Source organism: Ursus maritimus, unplaced genomic scaffold (assembly GCF_017311325.1).
Source record: "Ursus maritimus isolate PB19 unplaced genomic scaffold, ASM1731132v1 scaffold_30, whole genome shotgun sequence".
NCBI classification, from domain to species: domain Eukaryota; kingdom Metazoa; phylum Chordata; class Mammalia; order Carnivora; family Ursidae; genus Ursus; species Ursus maritimus.
The window spans coordinates 17,758,510-17,783,386 of record NW_024425564.1 but is presented as its reverse complement, the minus strand read 5'-3'; the positions used below and the strand labels follow the sequence as shown (position 1 = coordinate 17,783,386).

The 24,877-nt window shown below is 38.8% G+C and overlaps 1 protein-coding gene across 1 annotated transcript in view; it reads left to right on the top strand.

The window, feature by feature from the left end:
• The window catches only part of F13A1 (coagulation factor XIII A chain), a 163,757-nt gene that overhangs the window by 71,095 nt on the left and 67,785 nt on the right, over positions 1-24,877 (top strand). The window contains exon 6 of the mRNA XM_040645023.1: positions 6,912-7,019. Coding sequence (XP_040500957.1) covers positions 6,912-7,019 — 108 coding nt within the window. The remainder of the gene's footprint in view (positions 1-6,911; positions 7,020-24,877) is intronic.

Sequence of the window (24,877 nt, the reverse complement as noted above, 5' to 3'; positions counted from 1 at the left end):
TTTTTTTTTTTTTTTTTTTTTTTTTTTTTAGTGTTCCATGATTCATTATTTGCTTATAACACCCAGTGCTCCATGCAATACGTGCCCTCCTTAATACCCATCACCTGCCTATCCCAGTCCCCCATCCCCCCCCCTCTGAAGCCATCAGTTTTTTTCCCAGAGTCCATAGTCTCTCATGGTTCATTCCCCCTTCTGTTTACCCCTCCTTCATTCTTCCCTTCCTTCTCCTACCGATCTTCCTACTATTTCTTATGTTCCATAAATGAGTAACACCGTATGATAGTTGTCTTTCTCTGCTTGACTTATCTCACTTAGCATAATCTCCTCCAGTCCTGTCCAGGTTGCTGCAAATGTTGGGTAATCGTTCTTTCTGATGGCTGAGTAATATTCCATTGTATATATGGACCACATCTTCTTAATCCAGTCATCTGTTGAAGGGCATCTTGGCTCCTTCCACGATTTAGCTATTGTGGGCAATGCTGCTATGAACATTGGGGTGCATATGGCCCTTCTCTTCACTACATCTGTATCTTTGAGGTAAATACCCAGTAGTGCAATGGCTGGATCATAGGGTAGCTCTATTTTTAACTTTTTGAAGGACCTCCACACTGTTTTCCAAAGTGGCTGTACCAACTTACATTCTCACCAACAGTGTAAGAGAGATCCCCTTTCTCCATATCCTTTCCAACATTTGTTGTTTCTTGCCTTGTACATTTTTGACATTCTAACTGGCGTAAGGTGGTATCTCAATGTGGTTTTGATTTGAATTTCCCTGATAGCTAATGATTTTGAACATTTTTTCACATGTCTATTAGCCATTTGTATGTCATCATTGGATAAGTGTCTGTTCATATCTTCTGCCCATTTTTTGATTGGATTATTTGTTTCTCATGTATTGAGTTTGAGAAGTTCTTTGTAGATCTTGGATACCAGTCTTTTACCTATAGTGTCATTTGCAAATATCTTCTCCCATTCTGTGGGCTTCCTCTTAGTTTTTTTTACTGTTTCCTTGGCTGTGCAGAACATTTTTATCTTGATGAAGTCCCACAAGTTCGTTTTTTCTTTTGTTTCTTTTGCCTTAGGAGATGTGTCATGAAAAAAGTTGCTGTGGCCGATGTCAAAGAGGTTGCAGCCTATGTTCTCCTCTAGGATTTTGATGGCTTCCTGTCTCACATCGAGGTCTTTCATCCATTTGGAGTTTATCTTTGTGTATGGTGTGAGAGAGTGGTCAAGTTTCATTCTTTTGCATATAGCTGTCCAATTTTCCCAGCACCATTTATTGAAAAGACTGTCTTTTTTCCACCGGATGTTTTTTCCTGCTTTGTCAAAGATTAGCTGCCCAAAGAGCCGAAGGTCCATTATTGGGTTCTCTATTCTGTCCCATTGGTCTATGTGTCTATTTTTGTGCCAGTACCATGCTGTCTTTGTGATCACAGCTTTGTAGTACAGCTTGGAATCCAGCAATGTGATGCCCCAGCTTTGTTTTTCCTTTTCAACAGTTCCTTGGCGATTCGGGGCCTTTTCTGGTTCCACACAAATTTAAGGGCTGTTTGTTCCGGTTTTTTGAAAAATGTCATTTTTTGATCGGGATGGCATTGAAAGTGTAGATTGCTCTGGGTAGCATAGACATTTTAACTATGTTAATTCTTCTGATCCATGAGCATGGAATATTTTTCCATCTTTTTGTGTCTTCTTCAATGTCTTTCAAGAGTGATTTGTAGTTTCTAGAATATTGATCCTTTATGTCTCTGGTTAAGCTAATTTTGAGATAACATGATTTTTGGTGCTATTGTAAACTGAATGGACTCCCTAATTTCTCTTTTTTCAGTCTTATTGTTTGTGTATAGAAATGCAACTGATTTCTGAGCATTGATTTTGTACCCTGCCACATTACTGAATTGCTCTATAAGTTCTAGTAATTTGGGGGTGGAGTGTTTTGGGTTTTCCATATAGAGTATCATGTCATCTGTGAAGAGAGACAGTTTGACTTCTTCTTTGCCAAATTGGATACCTTTTATCCCTTTTTGTTGTCTGATTGCTGTTGCAAGGACTTCTAGTACTATTTGAATGATAATGGAGAGAGTGGACATCCTTGTCGTGTTCCTGATCTTAAGGGAAAGGCTTTCAGCTTTTCCCCATTGAGAATGATACTCGCTGTAGGCTCTTCATACATGGTTTTTATGAAATTGAGGATTGTACCCTCTATCCCTACACTCTGAAGTGTTTTAATCAGGAAAGGATGCTGTATTTTGTCAAATGCTTTTTCTGCATCAATTGAAAGGATCATATGGTTCGTGACTCTGTTCTTGTTGATATGATCTATCACACTGATCGATTTGCAAATTTTGAACCACCCTTGCATCCCAGGGATGATCCCACTTGGTCATGATGGATAATCCTTTTAATGTACTGTTGGATCCTATTAGCTAGGATCTTGTTGAGAATTTTGACATCCATATTCATCAGGGATATCGGTCTGTAATTCTCCTTTTTGATGGGTTCTTTGCCTGGTTTGGGGATCAAGGTCATACTGGCCTCATAGAATGAGCTTGGTAGTTTTCCTTCTGTTTCTATTTTTTGAAGCAGCTTCAGGAGAATAGGTATTATTTCTTCTTTGAATGTTTGGTAGAATTCCCCAGGGAATCCGTCAGGCCCTGGAGTCTTGTTTTTGTGGAGGTTTTTGATCACTGCTTCAATCTCTTCATAATTAATCGGTCTGTTTAAATAATCAATTTCTTCCTGTTTCAGTCTTGGTAGTTTATAGGTGTCCAGGAAGGCATCCATTTCTTCCAGTTGTTTAATTTATTGGCATAAAGCTGTTGATAAAAGTTTCTAATGATCCTTCCTATTTCATTGGTGTTGGTTGTGATCTCTCCCCTTTCATTCATAATTTTATTAATTTGGGTCCTTTCTCTATTCTTTTGAATAAGTCTGGCCAGTGGCTTATCAATCTTGTTTATTCTTTCAAAGAACCAGCTTCTAGTTCTGTTGATCTGCTCTACTGTGCTCCTGGTGTCTAATTCATTGATCCTTGCTCTAATCTTGATCACCTGCCTTCTCGTGCATGAGTTAGGCCTGTTCTGTTCCAGCTCCAGCTTCTTGAGGTAAGAATATAAAAACTGCATTTTAGATTTTTCTATTCTTTTGAGGGAGACTTGGATGGCTATGTATTTTCCCCTTAGGACTGCCTTCGCCTTTGCAGTATCCCATAGGTTTTGGACTGATGTGTTTTCATTTTCGTTGGTCTCCAAAAATTGTTTGATCTCCTTCTTAATTTCCTGGTTTACCCAATCATTCTTGAGCAGGACCATTCTTAGTTTCCAAGTGTTTGAATTTCTTCCAAATTTTTCCTTGTGATTGAGTTTGAGTTTCAAAGCATTGTGGTCTGAGAATATGCAGGGAATAATCTCAGTCTTTTGGTGTTGGTTGAGACCTGTTTTGTGACCCAGTATATGGTCTATTCTGGTGAAAGTTCCATGTGCATTTGAAAAGAATGAGTATTCTGTTGTTCTGAGGTGTAGTGTTCTGTATATATCTATGAGGTCCATCTGGTCCAGGATGTCGTTCAAAGCTCTTGTTTCTTTGTTGATTTTCTGCTTAGGTGATCTGTCTATTGCTGAGAGTGGAGTGTTGACATCCCCTACTATTAACATATTATTATCTAAGTGTCTCTTTATTCTGGTTAAGAGTTGGCTTGTGAAAAAAAAAAAAAGAGTTGGCTTGTGTATCTAGCTGCTCCCCTGTTGGGGGCATAGATATTTATAACTGTCATATCCACTTGTTGGATACATCCTTTAAGAATAATATAGTGTCCTTCTGTATCTCTAACTACAGTATTTAGTTGAAAATCTAATCTGTCTGATGTGAGAATTGTTACCCCAACTTTCTTTTGATGTCCATTGGCTTGAAAACTGGCTTTCCATCCCTTCACTTTCAGTCTGGATGTATCCTTCGGTTCAAAATGAGTCTCTTGTATACAGCAAATGGATGGGTCATGGCTTTTTATCCAATCTGCAACCCTGTGGCATTTTATGGGAGCATTTAGGCCATTCACATTGAGAGTGATTATTGAGAGATATGATTTTAATGATGTCATGTTGCCTGTGAAGTCTTTGTTTCTGTAGATTGTAAATTTCTCTTCTGTATCACTCTTGGGGCCTTTTTACTTTTATAGAACCCCCCTTAATATCTCATGTAGGGCTGGTTTGGTGGTTATGAATTCCTTCACTTTCTGCCAATCTTGGAAGGTCCTTATCTCTCCATCCATTCTGAATGACAGCCTTGCTGGATAAAAGATCCTTGGCTGCATGTTCTTCTCAGATAGAGCTTTGAAAATACCCTGCCAACCCTTCCTGGCCTGCCAGGTCTCTGTAGACAGGTCTGACGTTATTCTAATATTTTTCCCTCTGTATTTACATACAGAGGGATTTTCTTCCCCCTGGCCCTTTCAATACTGTATCCTTGGGTCTAATATTTGTGAATTGTACTATGACGTGACGTGGTGTAGGCCTGTTCTCATTAATCTTGGGCAGGGTCCTCTCTGCCTCTTGGACATGAATGCTTGTTTCCTTTGCCAGATTAGGGAAATTCTCAGCTACAATTTGTTCAAATATCTCTTCTAGATCTCTCTCTTTCTCCACCCCCTCAGGGATGCCAATGATTCTGACATTGGAACATCTCATTAAGTCAGTAATCTCCCGTAATCTACATTCTTGAGATTGGATTTTTTTGAGGCAAGTTTCTGTTTTAACTTTCTCTTCTATCATCCCATCTTCCAATTCACTAATTCGTTCTTCTGCCTCATTTACCCTGGCCATCAGAGCGTTTAGTTTAGACTGCATTTGATTCATAGCATTTTTAATTTCTACCAGATTCACTCTCATTTCCACCCTTAGAGATTCTATATTCTCATTCATATTTTTAATATTTTTTTTCAAGCCTACACACCATCTTGACCATTGTTACTCTGAACTCCATTTCTGACAATTTGGTTATATCCGTATCCATCAGTTCTGTGGCAGAGGCCACAGTCTCTGTCTCCTTTCTTTGCTGAGGGTTTCTCCTCCTTGTCATTCTGATGAGGAGAGGTTGTGGGGATGTACAGAGCCCAAATTATTGACTAGGACCCAGGCAGTGTGCACTTGTTTTATAGGGACCTTAGGGATGTGGGCTTCTTGATTTTTTCAGCCTGCCTTCTGGGGGAGGAGCCTGCCACGCTGATATTCAGGCAACCCTGGTTGGGTAGAGTCTCCATGTCCCCTGCGAGGGGGGATGGGGATGGGCACACCGTGAGCCGGTATTTCCAGGCTTTTGTTCTCTGGTGGCTTTCCCTGGTGGTTTTCTGTGACTCTTCTGAGAGTCAGAGCAGCAGTGGCCAAATCCCAGCCTCTGTCTCAGAACAGAGAGATCGCAGACTGTTCTCCACTGAGTTCTCCTGGCCACTCTAACTCTGTTTCCCTCGGTGCTGCTAAAAACCCCGCAGCATCCAGGGTTGTGGGCCCCACAGCCACTCTCCCAGCCCTCACTTCCCGGGCAGGCACTTCTCTGTCCTTTGTGTTTCTAACACCGCCAGCCGCCTCCGTTCCCGCCAGCACTCCTGAGCTCTCTGTTTCAGGCCGGTTCGCGCGTGCTCCAGAGCTCCGGTTGTCAGTCTGGTCGCGCATGCTCTCCCGAACTCCCGGTTTCAGTCTTGTTCCAGGGTGTGCTGTGGGGCTCCGGTTTTCAGTTTGGATGCCTGCGTGCTCCCGAGCAACCTGGTTTCAGTCCGGTCCCAGTGAACGCTCCAGAGCTCCGGTTTTCAGACTGGTCGCGCGCGTTCCCAGGGTCACGGTCTCAGTCTGATCTCTCTCCCGAGGATGCTGGTCTGTGAGTCTGCCCGCTCCCCAGCTCAAGTGGCTACCACTTCCCAGCACCCGAGCTCGGCAGCTCCCTCCCCCTTCCGTTTATCTTCCGATATCTGTGCGCAGATTCACGGCTCCCCACTTCGTACCTCAATACTTAGTGGCTGGAGATGTTCGTTTGTAGAGATCCAGATGTATCTTCCTGCGTCTCAGGCTGATTTCGTGGGTGTTCAGGATGGTCTGGTACCTATCCAGCTCGACTCAGGGGACCAGCTGAAGAAAGGGTCCCCTACTCGTCCACCATCTTTTCCCCAGGCCTCCACCAGAGTTCTTTCTAAGGGAATTGAACTGTGAACAGCCTCCCGTGCTGCTCTCTGTAAAAGATCCTGAAACATCTTTAAGAACAGAGAGAGCCTACAATGGAACTGACTTCCAGGTTGTTCCCTTGATAATATAATTTTTCTGTAGGCCTTCCTGTCCTCTCTTTGACCCTGGAGTCTACCTTGTTTTAAAAGAGGGGAAACCTTGGACAAGGATTCATGACAAGGTTTGTCCTCCTATATCAGTGCAAGGTATACAGGCCTGAAATACCTCCCTGTGATACACCTGAGAGCCATTTATTTTTGAGATGCACAAGGATTCGTGTTACTTTTGAGGTCTCAGTACTTTGGTCTGACTTTGGTACATCATTTATCCCTTTGCCTTGGGCACTAGAGCCCACATGTTGGAGAAATCTTCTAAATTAACTTATATAGTTTTCTGAAGAGCTTCAAGTAAGTTCATCGTCCTTGAGTGCACCAGCTCTCCAGTAGTTCTGTTTATGTTTCTAGCTTGCTTGTAAGTTTTTATCCATTTTACTGAAAAACAAAAGAGGATGTCTTCTTCCTTCTACTTTAATATTTCATACTAAAGATTATGGATGATTATTATATAGGAAATACAGATCCTAAACATTAGGTTGTGCTTTCATTTTTGTTTTTTGGCAGAGAATATTGGGCTTGCAGAGAAGACATTAAGTCGTTTCTCTTTTTTTCATCTTTTTCATTTTATTTTTTAATTTTTCCCATATAGTTTGAGGATGGCATCCTTGACGCTTGCCTGTATGTGATGGACAAAGCAGAAATGGACCTTTCTGGTAGAGGGAATCCCATCAAAGTCGGCCGTGTTGGGTCTGCAATGGTAAGCAACTACTGATTACTTAGGTTGATTACACATGTCATTTGCCTTGGTATAGATGCCAGTTCATTAAGAGCTGTTGAAATGATGATTTTTATTTGTAAGCTTTTATTTGTAAGAGTCTTGAATTCCCTGAACTTTTCAAGTGCTATAAAACAAAATCTTATGTCAGTACTATATGTTTCTTTAGCTTCAAACAAGTGGTGATAGGTAACATGATACGATACTATAGACCACTTATTCTTAGAATCTCTTGCATAGGGACTAAGGAGTGACCATGACAAAATGTCAATGACTATAATCTATCAATCAAACAAACAAACATCAAGGAGCACCAAAAAAAGAAAGAAAGAAAGAGCAGGGCACATCTTTTCTCTATTTTCACACCCATAGTAAGAGTAAAGAAATAAATGACTCTAAATCCTAGCTTTTATTATAATGATACCTCACCATAGGGCTTTATAGTTTATGAAAGTTAGTTTAGCTTATAGTTTGTAGTTAATTCTTCACATTAACTGCATGAGATAAGTAGGGCAGACATTATGCATGCCATTTTACAAATTAGGAAACAGGGTGATAATAGTTTGTCAGTGACAGAGCCATAGCTGGAATTCAGGTCTGCAGACTCCTAATCTAGACATTTTCTTCTTCCCATGTTGCTCTCTATAGGACATCCTGAAACATCTTCAAGAATGCAGAGATCCTACAATGGAACAGCTTCTAGGAGAGGAGATAGAATTATTGTGAATAGGAAGGTTGGGGGTCAGGTGGTGAAGGGGATTAAATGTAATGCCCAGGTCCTGTGCAGTCTTGGACTGTCCTAATAAATACAGCACATAGATCCTGCCTTTGGTGCATTAAAGCATACCAAATCTGGTTCATGAGCAGAATATTCCTGAAGAAACATTAAGCGAGGTGCTATTTCATACAATCAAAGACTGAGAAAAAAAAATCTATCTTATCAATTTCCTTAAGTTTTCCAAAAAACAAATTCTCTCTCTGGAAGAGTTTTGTCTTCGAGTTTGGTTTGAGTTAAATAAAATCAATATTGCTCATGTAAACATATTAGAATGAGAGTGATGTGAAATATAATTTCTGGTTAGCTTTTAAGAAGAAGGGTTATTTTTCATTAGTACCTAAGCTACATGTAAATTTAGAAGATCATGGGCATAAAAAGAAGGCAAAACCAATCTCTTAAGGTTGTTTTGTTTTCTGTTGTTAGTTCATATTGCATACTGAAAAGATGGTTAATTCTAAAGAACTTAGAAATTTCCTTACAACTATTTATAACAATATATATTAGACCTGTAGGTGATCACTGCTATTCCTGTTTCCCAGACAAGATTCCCATTTTTCTTTTCCTTTGAAGTTACCATTGCAGGTTTGCAGTGAGAAGGAAGCAACAACCCTCAGTGGTTGAATATGAACTAATGCCTTCTTGCTCATTCTGAAATGGCATGCTCACCAGCCTAAGCTTACTCACACATTGTGCATATTTTTGCTAATCTAAAAATCACTGCCTAACACAAGCCAATGCAAGAGGGAAGTAAACATGAAGCAGCTAACCCAATACTTTCTGTAGTGGCATCTGGCCAAGTGGAAGTGGTGGAATCCTGTGTTAAGCACACAATCCTAATGCAAATTGCCTTGAGTGTTATTAGTCACAAAAAGCCTATGGAGTTCTAATTTTGAAAATCCATAACCCAATTATAAGACTTAGAGCTAGACAGAACCTATGGGGAAGGGTGGGATGGGATAGTTTGGTTTGGGTTGGCTTTACCTTGAAGGGAGAGGTCTTGGGCATTAGGGGACAGAGGCCATACCCTGGGTTATTTATTTTTGTTTTGGTTTTGTTTTTGTTTCAAGTTTTTATTTAAATTATAGTTAGTTAATATATCGTGTAATATTGGTTTCAGGAGTAGAATTTAATGATTCATTACTTACATATAATACCCAGTGTTCATCACATCAAATGCCCTCTTTAATACCCACCACCCGTTTAGCCCATCCCCCTCCTACCTCCCCTCCATCAACCCTCAGTTTGTTTCTCTATAGTTAAGAGTCTGTTATGGTTTGCCTCCCTCTTTTTTTCCCTCCTTTCCCTATGTTCATCTGTTTTTTTTCTTAAATACCACATATGAGTTAAATCATATGGTATTTGTCTTTCTCTGACTGACTTATTTCCCTTAGCATAATACACTCTAAACTTCTGTATCGATTTATCAGTCAATGGACAATGGACATTTGGGCTCTTGCCATAATTCGATTATTGTTGACAATGTTGCTGTAAACATCTGGGTACATGTGTCCCTTCAAATCAGTATTTTTGTATCCTTTGCATAAATACCTAGTAGTACAATTGCTGGATCATAAGGTAGTTTTATTTTTAACCTTTTGAGGAACCTCCATACTGTTATCCACAGTGACTGCACCAGTTTGAATTTCCACCAATACTGTGAGAGTGTTACTCTTTCTCCAAATCCTCACCAACATCTGTTGTTTCCTGTATTGTTGATTTTAGCCATTCTGACAGGTGTGAGGTGATATCTCATTGTAGTTTTGATTTGCATTTCCCTGATGATGAGTGATGTTGAGCATCTTTTCATGTGTCTGTTAGCCATCTGGATGTCTTCTTTGGAAAAACGTCTGTTCATGTCTTCTGCCCATTTCTTAACTGGATTATTTTTTGGGCTCTTCGGTCTCATAAGTTCTTTATAGGTTTTGGATACTAGTCCTTTATCAGATATGTCATTTGAAAATATCTTCTCCCATTCTGAAGGTTTCTTTTAATTTTTTTGTTTGTTTCACCCTGGGTCGTTTTGGACGCTATTTCTGGTTTCACCCCCACCATTGTTTACATACACAAAATATATGTTTGATGGTTTTCAAAACCCTTTCATATCTATTTTCTCCTTTAATCCTTAGAAGAGCTCTATACATCTTTTCAAAATCTATTCAGTTATAATGATTTTAGAAACTGAAATATTGAGCCTCTGAAAATCAATAAAAAACATGACACTTTAACCCTTTTTTCTAAATTTTTTATTATGTTATGTTAGTCACCATACAGAAAAACATGATACTTTAAAAAAACATCAACTGTTTTCTGATCATTGAGGCAGTTCCTCTCTTATTCACAAATTCTGGATATCTATCCTGAAATTGTTGAGTGAAGTTAAACAGAGACTAAAAGAAAAACAAAACAAAGACACCCCCCCAAATTTCTCAAAAATTTGCCTTAAAATATGAGAAGATGTATTTAGAAAGCCCAGGAAGAAAATGTTCTGAAGTTGCATGAGTCTGGCCAAAATGTTGATCCCGAGGCAGAGATGCCTGTGCCTGGTTTCTCAGGGGGCTGGCCTCGTTGGCGGGAAGAACAGAGGCTGCTGCTGGGTGTTTTAGGAATTCTTCTTATGTATCTCCCCAGCCTGGTCACCAAAGCTGGAAATTCCTTTCACAGGATACCAGTACTAGAACAGCCAGACATGGTGACATGCAAATTCTCTGGGAGAGGCAATGTATTGACTTCAGTTCAATTTCCTGGGATCAAATATTGCCACGAGGGAGTGGGAATGAGCAGCCTGAAGAGGGCCCAGTAGCTATAAGAGGCAAGAGCAGATGATTGAGACAAATTTGCCTACTGTGGTCATGACAAAGTCTAACACTGAAAATTGGCAGGGAATTTACAGGGAGTTGGTGGGAGCACAATGCTAAATGAGTACAGGCAATAATTCAGGTGTGCAAACTTTCTAATGATAATAATAGTAATATAAATCCAGATGTTAAGTGCATAATCCCCAGATAAAAATCTTTATTGTCCAGTGTCGATGACCTTGGATAGTTCTTTGTCGTGGGGACTGGTCTGTGCACAAGAGGATTTTAGCAGCATCCCTGGCTTCTACCCTAGAGATGACAGTAGCACCTTCCACCCACCTGTTGTGACAACCAGGAATGGCTTCAAATATTTCCAAATGCTCCCTGGGGGTCAAAAACATCCTCAGTGAGGACCACAGCAATAAACGCCTCTGTGGTTCAGTTTCCCAGCTTTTGCAATGGACACAACCCTCTCTTCTCACCTGCACAGAGAATCTGTCTTCTTACGTCATTCAAAACCTACTGGTTTTCAGGACGCCTAGGTGGCTCAGTCAGTTAAGTGTCTGCCTTCGGCTCAGGTCGTGATTCTGGAATCCTGGTATCGAGCTCCAGATCCGGCTTCCTCCTTGGTGGGGAGTCTGCTTCTCCCTCTCACTCTGCACCTCCCCCCCGCTCATGCTCTCTCTCTCTCTCAAATAAATGAATAAAATCTTAAAAAAAATAACACCTGCTGGTTTTCATTTCTCTACTGAAGCAAAAGTGGAGACAGCATCATATGGGAAGAGCTCTGGCCCCTGTCAGATCAGATCCCTCAGCTCTGATTCTACCACTAACTTACTGTGTGACTCAGGACAAATCCCTCAACCTCTCCACACCTCACTTCATCCTTAAAACAAAATTTTGTCTCTCTGCTCAAACCACATTTGTTACTCCCGTGGTAACACATATATCCTTTTATTCTTTAGATCAATGTTCTTCTTTCTTCTGTTTTTTTCCTTTATAAATTCAGTAGCTTATTTTGTCCTCATTTTGAGTTGCTGTTTCTTCACTTTGATGTGAAAACCGGAAGAGTTTATGACAATCTGGGCAGCCCTGGGCTATTGGATTTTCCCAAGAGAAAGAAAGTCTAAAAACCCTGTAATCTCATTGTTGGGGTATTGGGTTTGAGAAGTTATACCCTTACATAAGCTGACTTTACTTAGGCTCTTCTAAATACTGAGTGGTGCATTTTGCCAAAGCCACACTGCAGACTGAGGTAAGAGAGAAAGATTTTAAATAGAGGAAATCAGAAGAAAGGAGAAACTTGCCCAAAGTTATACTTTCTCCTTTAAATTACATCCCTTGATTGTTGTTTTCTTTCTACCTCATATCTGATGTGACAGTCCCCACCAGGACAATTGCCAGGAAACGGGCCAGGAAACTTGTAGAAGGATGCTTTGTGCCATCTGAAAATCCATTTTGCTCACAGGGCATCAATAAAGCATTCCATTGCTGGCCCTGAATCACTGTGAAGAAACCAGGCACGGAATCTGAGCCTCTGTCAGACTATCAGAACAGTTGTGCTGTGCCATCTGTGACAAAGACAGCATGGTACTGGGACAGGGGAAAGGTGATGACAATATAGCCTGGCAGCTGGGTGGTTACCTGTCCCATGACTGACTGGATCTGGCAGCAACTCTGGGCAGAGAAGTTCTCTGGGGATACACACTGCTGCTTGAGTGGCCAGTGTTGTGGATACCACGTACTCATTCCCTGTGAAACTCCTGATATTTCACCTCCGTGTAGGTTCCGTCTTCTGGGTTGAGACTTTATCATCAGAAAGTCTATAGTGAAATGCACACAGAACCAGCATAGGAAATCTGCCAGACTCTCCAGGGGTCTTTTAGGGGAAGAAGCCCTTGAAAATGATGTCACTTGAGGTCATGTGGCAAATAACTGGCTGAACTGGAAGAAGATAGTGTTCTTGCTGTCAGATCATATTATCTTAGAAGATCACTGCCCGCACATTAGTGCTAATAACATAATTATGACACCAAGTTAAGTAGCTGTCTACTGGAGAAAAAAAAAAAACACAAAAAAACCAAGAGAATGGCATCCAGAATAGGTGAATTTTGAAATACGGAATAAGTGGGGGAAAAAAGTGTAAATCAGAGAATTCTAAATAGCTAGAGGCATTGGGTCCCTGAGGAAAGAGTTCCCAAAGAGGATGAGGCACCAAATATGGTTCGACGGTGGTACCGGCAGTTGGCGGTGGTGCTAGTGGTGGCAGTGGTGATGATTACAGTCACGGGGGTAACCGTGATGGTGGTCATGGTGGTAGTGATTGCTATGATGATGCTGATGGTAGTAAAACACTTAATATTAACTCACTCATTCAACAAGTATTTGTTGAGAATCTACCAGTCTAGATACTTGGGTACAGTGTAGACAAAACATAATTTCTGCCTTCTAAGACCTTACAGTCTAATAGAAAAGATAGGCTGATGAGTAAAATATGTCAACACGGCACAACATATTCCCGGATGAAATAAGCATAGGGTTGTATGGGAAACCACATCTCTCCAGCTTTGCATGGAGTTTCCCTGGGACTAAGCACTGATCTCACAAGTGTTAGGATATTGGACAAAGAGGTAGAAGAATGGCTGACGAGGGCCCATAGCATTAATAAACTATGCCGTTATTCATGGAAACCCCCTCTCGGTGGTAGAAATTATACCCAAAGATCCAGTTGCCCAAAGAACTGCAGGAAAATGTAGTTTGGGGGAATTTGTTCCTCTAGGGCCTTAATTCAATAATAATATTCATAACATTTATATTAATAATGTGACATTATTGGGAAATTTTGGAAGGAGGGAGAGGAGAAAAAATGTCAACATAGTTTCATATTTTAAAATTCCAGTCTTTATACTGTTGCCAGCCTGGACTTTCCTGCTTCCCTTGAGATAGGCACATTTATTTTTAACCCTGGTCTTTTGCTAATATCGAACCACAGTGCCATCATTAATCCCCATTAATACCCTGTTCTGACTGTGCCTTTTGGGAACTAACTCAAGATTGAACTTTTTTTAACCGATCGATGTTTGGTGTACTCTTTAGCGTTATAAAAAAATCTTGAACTCCAGCTAGTAAATCAAACTGACCACAGCTGGAGGTAGGTCCCGGAGATTTGTAGGGCCCAATACACGATGAATGACTGCAGAACTTGCAGAAAAGATGGACTCCAGGGCTTCTGATCCCCCAGCATCTACGATCTCATGGATAAACTGAAAATAGAGCTATTTTTTTACCTTATCCATTTGCTTCCACTTCTCTTTGTCCTAGTATTTAGAAAGGTGTTTTTTTTTTCTTTCCATGCATGAAAAAAAGAAAAAAAAAAAAGTACTGACATCACTCCTTTGATAGCTTGCCAAGCAGTTCCATAAGAGGCTTACTACGAAACCACGCTTTTATTTTCCTCCAGTTGTTGACTTTGGCATCTTACTGGAAGCTTCACATCAAGCAAACTTCTTCAAGCAGCAAACTAGTATGAGTACTCAGATTACATTTAAAAATTCACCTGGGTTAGAAATTCCACCCTCATTCATCCCAAATAAACTGCGAAGACAGAGATAAAAACATGAACTCTATTTCCTAATTATGCAGACCAACCACAGCGTAGTTCCCTAGCAGTTTTATTTTTAAAAGATAAAATAAAAATTTTAAAAGCACCATCTAGCTAAGCCTTTGGTTTATAAGCAACTAAAATTATATTGGAGTGAACTGAGGACCCAGGTGCTCAATGGCCATTGTCCCCAGTGATGCCACCACTGTGAAGCTTTTTCACATTTCCCCATATGGATCTTATTTTTGGAAACTTTTCATCTATCAAAAAAGCATGAATATGTAATAGTAATTTGTTTCCCCATTCTCGTGTCAAAAATTTTTATAATTGCCAACCAGAACTCCGAATGGTGGCCATAGTGCTGATAACCATCAGCAGATGTTACTCAGTACGAGCTCACCGAATGCGAATTGGTGCCACCTTTATAAAGGTAAAGATACCACTTCCTTTTGGTGTTTTAGAAAAGTGGCAATGACATACACACCTGCATTACTAACTTTACCGATGCTTAGGGGTTAAAATTTCCAGGCTGTGACCATTGCCAGAAGTAGGCTTCATGATGGCTTTGAGTCCCCACCTGGAGTTTCTGGGTTGACAATTGATTTGGCTTTCGTATTTTTTTTTCTTTCTCTATGAGTCAGGCCCAGGAATGTCAGGCATGGCATTCCTCGCTTTGGTACAGCAGAAAAAGAGGCCTCTGCTACTCGTTATAGCTTTTCCAGTGATGACACACCTCGATCAGTGGTGGCGACTTTGGAGAATCTACAGATTAGGATTAATGAAAAATGTTATTGTAGTCCAACAGCATAAAATACTAAAATACCAATTCTAAATTAAACCCTTTAAATTGGAGTCCAGTTTTCCCTAAGCATGGGAGACATTTCTATAGTTCAGGAATGATCGAAGCAAGCCAATCATGATGTTAAACTAAACATGCTACCATAATGTCACCTTAATCACTAGGGATAATCATTTTTGTTTTTTGAAGAATTTTTTACAGTTAACAAATACATTGGAAGCCAGCAGGAATATAGAATTTACCCAGCAGAATTGTTTTCATAGCCACTTCTGAGAAATTGTATTCATTCCATAAACAAACAACATGCAAATGAAGAGACTGGCTATCAGGAAGTTAAATGACTTGCCCAAGGTCACTGGGAGAACTGGAAAAGGATCTCAGGTTGCCTAAACTCAACCTTCCATACACAATGTTATATTTCCTTGGATTTGTCCTCTCCACCTGTCCTCTTTCTATATCACATAAGCTCCTCAGATACAAATATAATGCCTTTTACAAGCCCTGTCTGATTCAGTCCTTCTCTTTTAGATCTGGGGGTGGTGGGAAGAGGACAATGAACTGACATCATTTTTTCTCTAATGGTAAAAGTCAGCAATGTAATGAAGTTTCCATTTGTGGGCAAACAGCTTGATTTCTCAATTATTAAGGTTGCATTTCTTATCCCTGTTGTCCGCATATTTTTGGAGGAAAACAGACGTTTATTACCAACCATCTCTCAAATGTGATAATCGTAGTCAATCTACATGTCTGCTCTCCCTGAATTGCTTTCCCGGAATGAGGTTTCAATGCTGCATCTATTTTATAATCACATAGGCTATTTCTGAAACACGGGGATGCTTTTCAGCAACCCTCCCCCACCAAGCTGTGCAGTTGGGGCTGCTCTGCTCTTCGGGGAGAGCCACCCCAGGATAGACGGCTACAATGCAGCAAAGCCTTTAGGAAATGCCACACAATGTTACGCACTTTATTCCCTTCGTGCCCTTTCCTTCCCCTCCCTTCTCCCTGACAAGCTTCTCCTTTCCTCTTCCTACCCTGCTTTTTTTTTGTCTTTCTCATCCATCTATTCCTTTCATTCAGGTATTTTTGGAGGCCTGTCTAATACCAGCCCTATACCATGCAGCAGTGGTATAACAATGAAAAAAGCAGACACTTGAAGAGCTTAAAATCCCAGCCTCTCTCTCTCTCTGTCCATGTTTGGTTCTTGCTCTCATGATTATCAATTAGTAAAATATGTTTTGGCCAAATAAGAATCCTCAGTTACTAAGGGAACAAGGTTAATAATCTCTAGTTGTAATGGTTTCCATGAAAAATGAATCTAATTACCCACCCCTGTCAGAGCTTGTGTCGAGTGTATATACCAAAGGCTATTTGCATAACAGTGGTTATATGCTTCACAATATAGGTTAGGGTTGATTCATGGGTTGTTTCTTTCTTGAAGTAAAATTTACATACAGTGAAATGCATGGATATTAAATGCAAATTTCAGAGAGTTTTGACTGAGGTAATAACTATCACCAAAATATAGACATGATCTTCAGCCCAGAAATTTCCCTTGTGCTTTCTTGTAGTCAATCCACACCCCCATAGGCAACCACTATTCTGATTTCTTGCAACACATTATATTCGCCTGTTCTTAAATTTTGCAAATGGATTCATACAGTATATACCTTTGGGGGCTGGCTTATTTTATTCAATCAGTTGTTGCATGTGTCTTTAATGCGTTCCTTTTTATTGCTAAGTAGCATTTCATTGTATTCTCTATCATAATTTGTCCATCCATCTACCTGTTGATGGCCATTTAGAATATTTCCAATTTGGGGTTATTATGAATAAAGCTGCTATGAACATTCTTATACAAGTTTTATGCATATGTTTTCATATCTCTGGGGCAAGTAGCTAAAGGTGGCATGTTTAGGTCATGGGGTCTATATGCTTAACTTTATCAGAATCTGCCAGTTCGCCAAAGTAACTGGACCATTTACATTCCTGGCAGAAATACATGAGAGTTTCAGTTTTTCTATAGTTTCACCTTTTCTTGGTGTTTCAGCTTTCTTAAGCTGGGTATATAGTGGTATCTCTTTGGGGTTTTAATTTTTATTTTTCTGACGACTAATGATATTGAGCACCTTTCCATGCATTTATTGACTATTCATTTATCTTTTTTGGTGTGGTATCTTTTCAAGTCTTTGCCCAATTTCTTAATTGGATTGTTTGTCTTTTTATTATGGACTTGTAGTTGCTGTCTATATAATCTGAATACATGTCCTTTCTCAGATAGTACGGAAGATATTTGCCCCAGAATATGATTTGTCATTAAATTTTCTTAATAGTATATTTTAAGGAACAGAAGTTTTAAAATTTTATGAAATTCAATTTTAAACTTTTTTTAAAAAGAATCCTCCCTAGGAAATAATGTTATTTCCACAAGGTCATGAAGAAATTCTATATTTTGGGGGGAACTTTATAGTTTTAGCTTTACATTTAGGTCTATGATCCATCTTGAGTTACCATTCGGTGTGGGGTGAGGTAGGGGTCAAGGTTTAATTTGTTTCCTGGTTTGTCCATTTATTCCAGTACCATTTGTTGAAAAGCCTGTTGGGAAAACTTTCATTTGTTGAAAAGACTATCTTTTCTCCCATTGAATTGCTTTGATGACCGTTGAAAATCAAATAACTATATAAATGCGGATCTATTTCTAGACACTGGTCTACCATTGGTCTATTTGTCTGTCCTTATATATACTGTATATACTATACTACACTATACTATACTGTCCCATACTATCTAGATTCCCGTAGTGTTACAGTAAATCTTCAAATCAGGCAGTACTTCTACTTTGTTCTTCATTTTCAACTTTGTTTTGGTCATTCTATATCCTTTGCATTTCTGTATAAATTCTAGAAACAACTTCTCAGTTTCAACAAAATGTCTGTTACATTCTGATTAACCCATTTGCCTATGTCTAAGAAATATTAAAAAGTGACATACACCCACCTTCCACTGATACCATATTCATTCATTAGGTAGAACTTATTGACTGTTTACTCTGTGCTGGTACTGAGGTTACAAAGCCAAACAGCATTGTATCTTCCTTCCTCACAATGAGAGCAAAGACAATCAACCAATGACACAAACAATATGGTAAATAGGAGAGCATTACAAAGCAAAGAATACTATGTGAGCAGAGAGGACATCCAAATCAAAGTGATAGGTAAAGATTTCCAGAATGAAATCAGCTGAGTTGCAAAGAATCAGTAGGCATGCACCATATAAAGAAAGGGTTTGAGTATGGAAGGGCATTCCAGGAAGAGAGAATGATATTTCTAAAAGCATCAAGGCAGAAAAAAGCTTGTTAAGCCCACCACTATGAAAAGCCTACGAGATAATACATGGCTTTCTTACTCTTTGGATCAAAATCCTAACTGTTAGAGGTGTTATGAAAGCCCCAAAAGGATCAAAGATGAGGATCCAGGCAAGGGAGGAAATAGAGCTCTTGCTACCCTATTTCTTCCTCCCATGCATTTGTTCATCTCCCTTGTACTTGCCACATCACTTGACAAATGACGGGGAAGACACAAGAAACAGATCTCTACATTCCCAGATCAATGCATTTTCACATTTTACTTTTTGGAACCATTTTTTCCAAGCAAATATCACTTGAGCCCAAATACGAAAGAAAGAAAGAAAGAAAGAAAGAAAGAAAGAAAGAAAGAAAGAAAGAAAGAAAGAAAGAAAAAGCTGTTGTCATTGAAGGGACTTGGTGCCTGAAGCTACGACCACCACCACTCAATCATTTCCTCCACCCCCCAACACAGTGACGGCTGAGCTGCTTTTACAAATCCCTAGAGTGTCATGGCACAATTTGACACCACTACACCAGTTCCATCTACAGCTAAGATTGATCACCTCCAGATTGTAGCTGGGGGCTTGTGGTTCATAAAACCTGGAAAGAATTTTACTCAAGAAATAATTATTTTCCTTCCCAAATTTAACTCTCCATCTTTGAGGCTAGTTCACGTTACCCAAAATTTATATCCAGTGGTCTTCAAGACACTATTATAAACAGGGTTAGACATAAAATTAAATTCTACAAGAGTTACAGAAATCCTAGCCTTTATGAGAACATAACTTTTAACAATGAAATTTAACAGAATATAACAAAAGTTATTTCATCATAGTCATATACAATGTGCACACAGTATAAGAAAAATACCTTTACATACTTAAAGAAGCAGGAAAAAACTGTAATTATATAAAATGTAAACATATATGTTTCAGGAAATTGGAGAATCAAGAAATGTCACTTTTCTCTATTTTTCAATATCAGGTGAAAATCTGTCCAATTCCCCAATACCAAAATTGGAGAGAGGTCCAGTATTGGTTATGCTTTAAGGCCCTCCCTGTCCTTTGAACTGTACAGGAACCCGGGCCTTATTCTGACCCTGCGGTGGAGGTCTACCCAGCATGACCCCAGCACCAGACCCTAACATCACAGAACCAAGCACAGGCTAGTCCTCCTACAGTCATCCCATTCAAAGGGCTTCTCACCCCAAAAGCGCTATATCCTGACTGGACTTCCCACAGTCCATAATTGCTCAATTCCTGAATCATTGTCCTCAAAGAGCATTGTCTCTGCCTTTCCCCATATCTGAACAAACCCAGTAGAATCACTCCCCAAGGGCCTAAGCCTGGAATTCAGAGATACCCCACCCCACTGAGCACAGAATAAATTTTAACTCTTCTCTCCCCTAAGGTACCTATGCGAGAAATTCCTAAACATTTAAAAAACTATAAAGAAAAAAATATATATATATATAGCCCTGCTTCAAGAATTGAACACAGTAGCATCTTTCATATATGCTTCCAGTCTCTTTTTATGAAAGATCTTTTTCTATGTTTTGGTTAAAAAAATTATAATGCTTGGAGCTCCTGGATGGCTCAGCTGGTTAAGCGTCTGCCTTCAGCTCAGGTCATGATCCTGGGGTTCTGGGATCGAGCCCTTCATCAGGATCCCTGCTCAGCGTGGAGTCTGCTTCTCCCAATCCCTCTGCCTCTCCCCCTGTTCATGCTCTCTCCCTCACTCTCTCTCTCAAATAAATAAATAAAATCTTTCAAAAAATGATAATGCTCTCTAAAAAGAATTTAGACAATTCAGAAAAATTGAAAGGTGAAAACCTTTAAAAAAATCTTTCCTCAAAAAAAAATCAACCCAAATTGTACCACCAAGCGATAACTATTATTAATATTTAATGTACATCATTTCAACTGGATACATAGATACTTAAGTACGTAAATGTTGTTTTAAAATCATAAATGATATTATACTATAGATGCTAATTTTTAAAGTATTACACTTACTTTTTACAGCTTTGTTAAGATATAATTAACATACAATAAAACACACATATTGAAAGAATATGTTTTGATAAGTTTAATGCACCTCTGAAACAATCACCCAAATGAAAATAATGAACATATCTATCATTCCCCAGAAGTTTCCTTTGTAATTTCTCCTTTTGACTAGTCTCTGCTTTGTCCACCATCCCCAGGCAATCATTGCCCTGCTTTCCATCATTACACATTGATTTATATTTTCTAGAATTTTACATAAATGGAATCATGCAGTATGTACTCTTTTTTGTTTAGCTTCTTTCAGTCTTCTTTATCTCATTTTGAGATTCATTCATATTATTGTTTGTATTTGTTCTTATTGCTGAGTAGTGTTCCATTATATAGAAGAATCACAATTTGTTTACTGACTTACTTGTTGATGGACATTTGGGCTGTTTCCAGGTTTTTTTCCCTCTTACAAATAAAGCTAGGATTATTCGTGCAAAAGCTGTTGCATAGACATAAGCTTTTATTTTTCTGAAATACCTAGGAGTGGGACAGCTGGGTCATATGATAGGTGTATGTTTAATTTTTAAGAATTTTGGCAGAATGTTTAACTGCCAGTTGTATCATTTTACATCACCACCCACCACCAGGAGCATGTGAAAGTCCCACATATTCACATCTTCCCCAACACTTGATATGGTCAGTCTTTTTAATTTTTGACTTTTTAACGGGTGTATAATGTTATCTCATTATAGCTTTAATCTGCATCTCCCTCTGACTAATGATGTTGAGCATCTTTCATTCTGTTTGCCATCCATGTATCTTCTTTGATGTGGTGTCTGTTTTGCCTATGATTTTAAATTCTTCTCATTTTCTTATTACTGAGTTTTCTAGTGTTCTTTACATATTCTGAATATAAGTCCTTTATCACGTGATTTGCAAACCTTTTCCCTCACTCTGGACTTAACTTTGCACTCTCTTAATGATGGCTTTTAAAGAGCAGAGTTCATAACTTGATGAATTCCAATTTATAGATATATTCCTTATGAATCATTTTTTTCTTTTCTTTTCTTTTCGGTATTATATCTAAGACATCTTTGCCTAACCAAAGGGTATACAAATTTTTTCCTGTTTTCTCCTGGAAGTTTTATAGTTTTAGGTTTTATATTTAGGCATATGATCCATTCTGAGGTATTTTATATGGCATAAAGTATGAATCAAAGTTCATTTCTGTGTATGAATATCCAATGATTCCAACACCATTTGTTGTAAAAATTATCTTTTGATCGTAAAATTATCTTTAGGATTTTGTCAAAAATTAGTTAACTGTATTTCTGGAATCTATTTCTGTGTTCTCTATTGTGTTCCATTGGTCTGTTTGTTTGCCTTTATGCCAAATGGTGTCATGCTACTTAATTCGAAAGCATTATGTTTACTTGTACTCAAATTCTATTTAATTTTAAGTTTTATTTAATCTTATTAAATTTTGCTTTCACAGAAATAAAAATCTGAATTGCCTCAGAAGACATCGTTAAATGTCAAATAAATGTTTCTTCACTACAAGAAATACTATTTCTTAACAGATCCTTCCAAGATTATTTAAAAACCATTAAAAGAATAGATTAATTATATATTTTTAGATTACATTTTAATTTTAGATGATGCCAATTAACTAAGAGTGCCCAACACATTAAAACATCAGCGCTTCCATTCTCCCTCTCTTTTCTCCCCCTTCATGTCTAATTTTTTTAAGATTGTTCTTATCATATTATCAAGTTTTAAAATTCATAGTCATTCTGATACTATAATTCCCAAAGGTCTTTAAACTTATATGGGTTTTTCTCATCACTGGATCTTTTGCCGCAGTGTCTTTGTTCATGGGTTCTTGGTTTGATTCAGCCCAGAATTATCTTGATATCACTTTTTTTTTTAAAGATTTTTTTTATTTATTCGACAGAGATAGAGACAGCCAGCGAGAGAGGGAACACAAGCAGGGGGAGTGGGAGAGGAAGAAGCAGGCTCATAGCAGAGGAGCCTGATGTGGGACTCGATCCCATAACGCCGGGATCACGCCCTGAGCCAAAGGCAGACGCTTAACCGCTATGCCACCCAGGCGCCCCTTGATATCACTTTTAAGTAGTTTGGTTTTAATGGGTACTAAATTCCCTGATATTCTTCATGTTTGAGAATGAGTGCTGGCTGACTTTATACTTGCAGAACCTCTTAGCCGTGCATAAGATTCTTTGGTCAACCTTTCTTTTTCTCAGGACTGTGCAAATATTGATCGACTGTGTTTTGCCATTGAATGGTGCTGCGGAATAGTCTAAAGGCAGCCTTATTTCCTTCCTTGCTGCTAATTTGCACTTTCTGCCTGCATGACTGAACAATTATTTCTTTATTCTTAAGTTCAAATAGCTTAACTAATTAAAGTTCCTAAGTAATGAGAATTCTGCATGAAATCACGCTGGAGCACAGATTGTTCCTTCAAAGTATAGATTCAATTTTTCCACAGTTAGGTAAAATTTTCTTATATTATGTCATAAATATATCTTCTGCCTCATTTGTTAGGTTCTCAATTTTTTAAAGATTTTATTATTTATTTATTTAGCATATGAACAGGGGGAGGGGCAGAGGAAAAGAGAGAGAATCTCAAGCAGACTCCCCGCTAAGCACAGAGCCCGATGCAGGGCTTGATCCCACGACGCTGAGATCCTGACTTGGGCGGAAATCAAGAGCCTGACATTTAACTGACTGAACCATCAGCTACCGCATTGTTGGGTTCTCTATTTTAAGGATACTAATTAGCCTTATGTTGTATCATCCTTTTTTCCATAACCATTACCTCATCTCCAAATAATTTCATCTCTTTATATTTTCATAGTATTTCCTTTATCTCAAGCTTTTCTTCTATGTCATTAATTTTTTTATTATTATTTAAATTCAATTAGCCAACACCTAGTACATGTCATTGATTTTATTTTTTACCAATATCTACTCTGTTTCTTATAGTTCATACTTTATTTTTAGTTCCATGATCATGTGATTTGGTCCTCAATTTGGTCCTTTAAGTCTGTGATCTCCTAAGAGATTGTGAGAAAATTCCTTATGTTTCTTAATTTTATATTCTTCTAAGTATTACTTTTTCATATTCTGTCTCCCTCTCTTTCCCCTCCTTCTCTTCCTTTCCCTCTCCCTCCCTCTCTCTCTCTTTGTCCCTCCCTCCTCACTGCTTCTTTTCTTTTTATTCATGTTCATACTTGCATAATTCTTCTCTAAGTGTCCTGTTTACTCTAATATAGTGTAGGTGACATCTTGACACTTTCCAATTAAGATTAGTTTGTTTTTTCCTCTGAACTACAGTTTGAGACAATGTTTTTCATTCCATCTACTCTTAAGTACCCTAAGAAAGGTTGGAGGGGGGGGGGAGTTGAAGAGATGGCAATGTCTGTTAGAATACTCTGGCTCTGCTCTTTCTTTTAAGGTTCTACTAAATTTCTCATCTAATAATCCACCCCACCTAATTGGAGGTGTTGTATCTCATTTCCATGGGGGTGGGTGGGTAACTCTCAAACTTTACGTCACTTCCCTACTCTAGTCCCAGAATGTCTACCTCTTTAGAGATGCAGACCCATTCTCACCCATTTCTCCACAGTCATTGTTTCCACTCTTCTTGTCAAAACAAGAATAACATTGGCATTTTTAATTCCATTAGTTTCTTTCCAGATTTTGAAATACAAATGAGAAGTCTTATGATTTTGTGGACTTGACAGTAGGGCTTCTGAGAACTAGTGATGAGGGTCAGGAGCCGAGCCATGCTACCTCTCTATTCTAATCTGTAATCCCATTTTTTTCTTGGAACCAGATTTTGAAGTTTGCTGAATTATATTATGCCATTGAGGTTGCTGTTAATGACTTTTGGGGGACCTGGTTTTTCACTTTTCCCATATTGTAGGTATTATGGGAAGAAAATTTAGTGCAAACTTAATGTAGTTGAATATCACCCCCTGTCCAAAGTTCTGGGCTCATATTGTCTCCTAGACACTCACTGGTCAGTGAAGCAAGTCCAAAACATTTCATTCTGACACTGGTCAAACTCTGAGTTCATGACAGGGTATTAAAACAGTCCGTTGTGGCATGAAAAAGAACCAGCATGCCCTTGAAGTGTCCCCCAAACATACCTTGTTGTCTACGGAGGAAGATGTTACTTTAACCCTTTACATGTGTCACTAAAGACTTAACCTCTTTCAGTGTCTGGGCCCCTCAGAAATCAATATTCTAATTAGAAAACAGTAGCTAATCCGACCAAATGCTAATAAATGAGAGTTGTGATTTATCTAGCAACAGGGCAACAGCTCAGCATTAACAATTAAAAGGTCTGTAGAGAAGAGAGCTTTTTTTTTTTCTCTTCTCCTTAGATGATTGGGTTCAGCCAGATGCTATAAATAGCCTTCTAGTTAATGGCTCTCTGTTGAAAGTCAGTCATTAGAACCATAGATTAGGAACTTTTACCTCTGAGATTCATAGGCTCTA